The 2,892-nt window shown below is 54.3% G+C and overlaps 1 protein-coding gene across 11 annotated transcripts in view; it reads left to right on the forward strand.

Annotated features, from left to right (window-relative positions):
• Positions 1-2,068, forward strand: part of Hdac7 (histone deacetylase 7) — a 37,061-nt gene extending 34,993 nt beyond the window's left edge. For all 11 annotated transcript variants that reach the window (XM_078014808.1, XM_078014812.1, XM_078014811.1 and 8 more), the window contains 2 exons: positions 580-718; positions 874-2,068. In XM_078014808.1, coding sequence (XP_077870934.1) covers positions 580-718; positions 874-919 — 185 coding nt within the window. In that variant the 3' untranslated portion in view covers positions 920-2,068. The remainder of the gene's footprint in view (positions 1-579; positions 719-873) is intronic.
• The last annotated feature ends 824 nt before the right edge of the window (positions 2,069-2,892 follow it).

Consider the following 2,892-nt stretch of genomic DNA (forward strand, 5'->3'; position numbering starts at 1 on the left):
CTGAGCCTTTGCGGAGCTTTCCTAAGTGCCGAAATTTTTCCTAAGTTTTTGTGCTAGACTGTTCCATGTCCAGTGTTGCTCACAGCTGTGGGCAGGATGAGCATTCCCATGGTCCAGATAGGGCTGCCGTGTTCCCAAGTCCACACTCCCCTGTCCTGGGGGTGGGGCTGAGCACAGGTGGGGGTTGTATGAGACCTTGTGCTCCAGGATGCCAGAGCTCAGGGATGTATGAGATAATTGACAGAGACCCCATCCTAGTGGCAAATGGGCCCTTCTGGTGCTTTCCAAGATCCCCATACATATGGGGAATGGTGGGAGGTAGCCTTTTAGTCAGTGGGGATGGGGAAGATTTGGGCAACTGCAAGGATACCTCATAGCCATGTTGAACCTGCTCTTACCCTTCAGAGCTGTGGAGGGAGGGGTGAGTTGGGGGAGGGGGCCAAGAAGAGAGCCAATACCAAGCTGAGGATTCATTCACTATTGGGCTCTGGGCCCAAGCCACTAGCATCATGTCTGATCTGGGATGCAGGGTGGGAGGACTGTTTTCCCCAACCTTTCTGACCTGGCTTCTTGTCTCAGGTAAATATTGGGGCTGCATGCAGCGCCTGGCCTCCTGTCCAGACTCCTGGGTGCCCAGAGTGCCAGGGGCCGATGCAGAAGAAGTAGAAGCTGTGACTGCGCTGGCTTCCCTCTCTGTGGGCCTCCTCACGGAGGAGAGGTAATGCCAGACCCCTGCTCCTGGTCCCATGGTCTCTTTACCCCCTCAGATCCTCCCAACTTGAAGACTCCAAAACCCCATGTAGCCACCCAACTACGAGGGTTGTGAGGGAAGCTCTGCTAAGGCTGTGCCTGAAGCCCTCGTCCCTCCCTCAGGCCCTCAGAACAGCTGGTGGAAGAGGAAGAACCTATGAATCTCTAAGACTTTGGAACACATTCGCTCACCCATTCTACCCTTCGGACATGGCTCTCCTAACTTCTGCCACCAGCCCTATTCCTGGGTCTTCTTAGATCCTGTGCACAGATTGTTGGGGTCAGAGAACAGCCTGCCTTGACAGTTACTGCATGGGCGCTTGAGAAGGCCCAAGGCTTGAGAACTGCCTTGACGATTACTGCATGGGGACCAGAGAAGACCCTGAAAGCAGACAGGCTGTGCGCCAGGCCCTAGCAGGGCTCTTATGAATGGAGTCTAACCCTCCTGTGTCTGGGCCCCCAGCTGTGGCCTCCATGCCTCAGGACTGCACAGAGGAGGACTGGCACAAGTGGGCCTGCCCTTAACCACTATACTTGGCTCTCCAGACCCCAGTCTTTGCACACAGTCCCAGGCTCCATGCAGAAATGTGAACTTGACCTCAGCTAGGGTGGCCCTTCCTAGGTTCTGTGGGCTGGAGGTGGGTGGCAAGGAGACCCCTATCTTTGAGTGCAGAGGGAGTTCTGTCTCTCACCTACTTCCTCCAGTGCCTCTGGAAGCTTTCTTGCACCACTGGGCACTGAAAGCTCCTCTGAAACCTCTCTTGAGAGCAGTCACCTGCAGACCTCCCATTTGGTCACTGTCCCTGCCAGAAGCCACCCTATACCAACCATCTCAGTGCCCTGGTGGAGTAGACAGGTGCTCTCAGAGCCCTGTGCTTCCTGATCCAATGGTGCCAAACTTTCATCTCCCCTCAGAAGCACAACACAACCCCCAGGGATCCCTCAGTCACTGCCCTCCTTCATGAGCCTATTTCTGGGGTCTCTCCTGCCCCAGCTCTGACTTCTGCCCCATGTAGAACTGGCTTGGCTGAGGGGGAAGAGGGCAGGAGACTAGACACAGACTGCCCTGGCAAAATTTTCAAGGCTTTTGGGATCCCTGCCTGGGGCCAAGAAGGAAGTATTTGTGTATGTGTGAGTGTGTGTGTGTATGTGTGAGTGTGTGTGTGTGTGTGTGTGTGTGTGTGCATGCATGCACGCATGCGTGTGCATGCATGTCTTCCCTAGGACCCACCATACCTTGTGTATGTCTGCATGTTTTTGTAAAAAAGAAAAAAAAAGGAAAAAAAATCTGAACAATAAATGTTCTATTTGCTTTAAAGTACCTGTGAGAGGGTTCCTGGAGATGACTAGTGGCTGTCAGTGGGTAAGCACGTGGTACATGGCTCTAAAGCATAATGTGCATCTGATTCAGGCCAAGAAGGGGCACAATTAGGTTGGGCTCAGCCTCCTCTCCAGCCCTTTGCCCTTACATGGCGACTGCCCTGCAGGAAGAAGCCCTCTGAACACAATGTAGCTGCCCCTGCTTTCTCCACCACAGGGTGAGAAAGAGGAAGCAGCCCTGGGTGGAAACATGGATCCAGGAACTAGGTAGGAGGAAGAGGGAGTGTGTTCAGACATAGCTAGCCAGTGCACCTCCAAAGGGTCCTGAAGCAGACACACCCAGGCTTGAGTCCCATCTGGGAGCTCAGCTGTCACATCACCTCCTGAGACCTCTGTTTATCAGTACAAGTCTCCAGAAGTAGCATTGTTTCTGGTTCCTTCCTGCTCTAATGTGCCCTGACTTCTTTAGCATATATGAGATGAGAAGAAAGAATGGGCGAGGCAACAGGCCAGGACAAGCCCATCCAGTGTAAGCAAAGGGAGGCGCCAGTGCCTGCCTTCCTGGCTTTGAGTCCACCATTCTTCCCAGCCTGGCCCCTAGCCCTGAGCAGCCTAGCAAGGGTGGAGGGAAGAAGTGCTCAACCCTTTCCCACCTGTCCTGGCTTGGGAGAGGACACGGGTCCCTGAAGGGGCTGCTGAGGCTGTGCCTTGGGCTTCCTTTCCCTGGCTGGGCAGGCTAGGAAATGATTTACTCGGCTAGAGAAACCCTTCTACCACTCCCACAGCCCCCACGAACGCCTCCCAAGGACCAAGCAGAGACTG

Source organism: Ictidomys tridecemlineatus, chromosome 6 (assembly GCF_052094955.1).
Source record: "Ictidomys tridecemlineatus isolate mIctTri1 chromosome 6, mIctTri1.hap1, whole genome shotgun sequence".
Taxonomy (NCBI): domain Eukaryota; kingdom Metazoa; phylum Chordata; class Mammalia; order Rodentia; family Sciuridae; genus Ictidomys; species Ictidomys tridecemlineatus.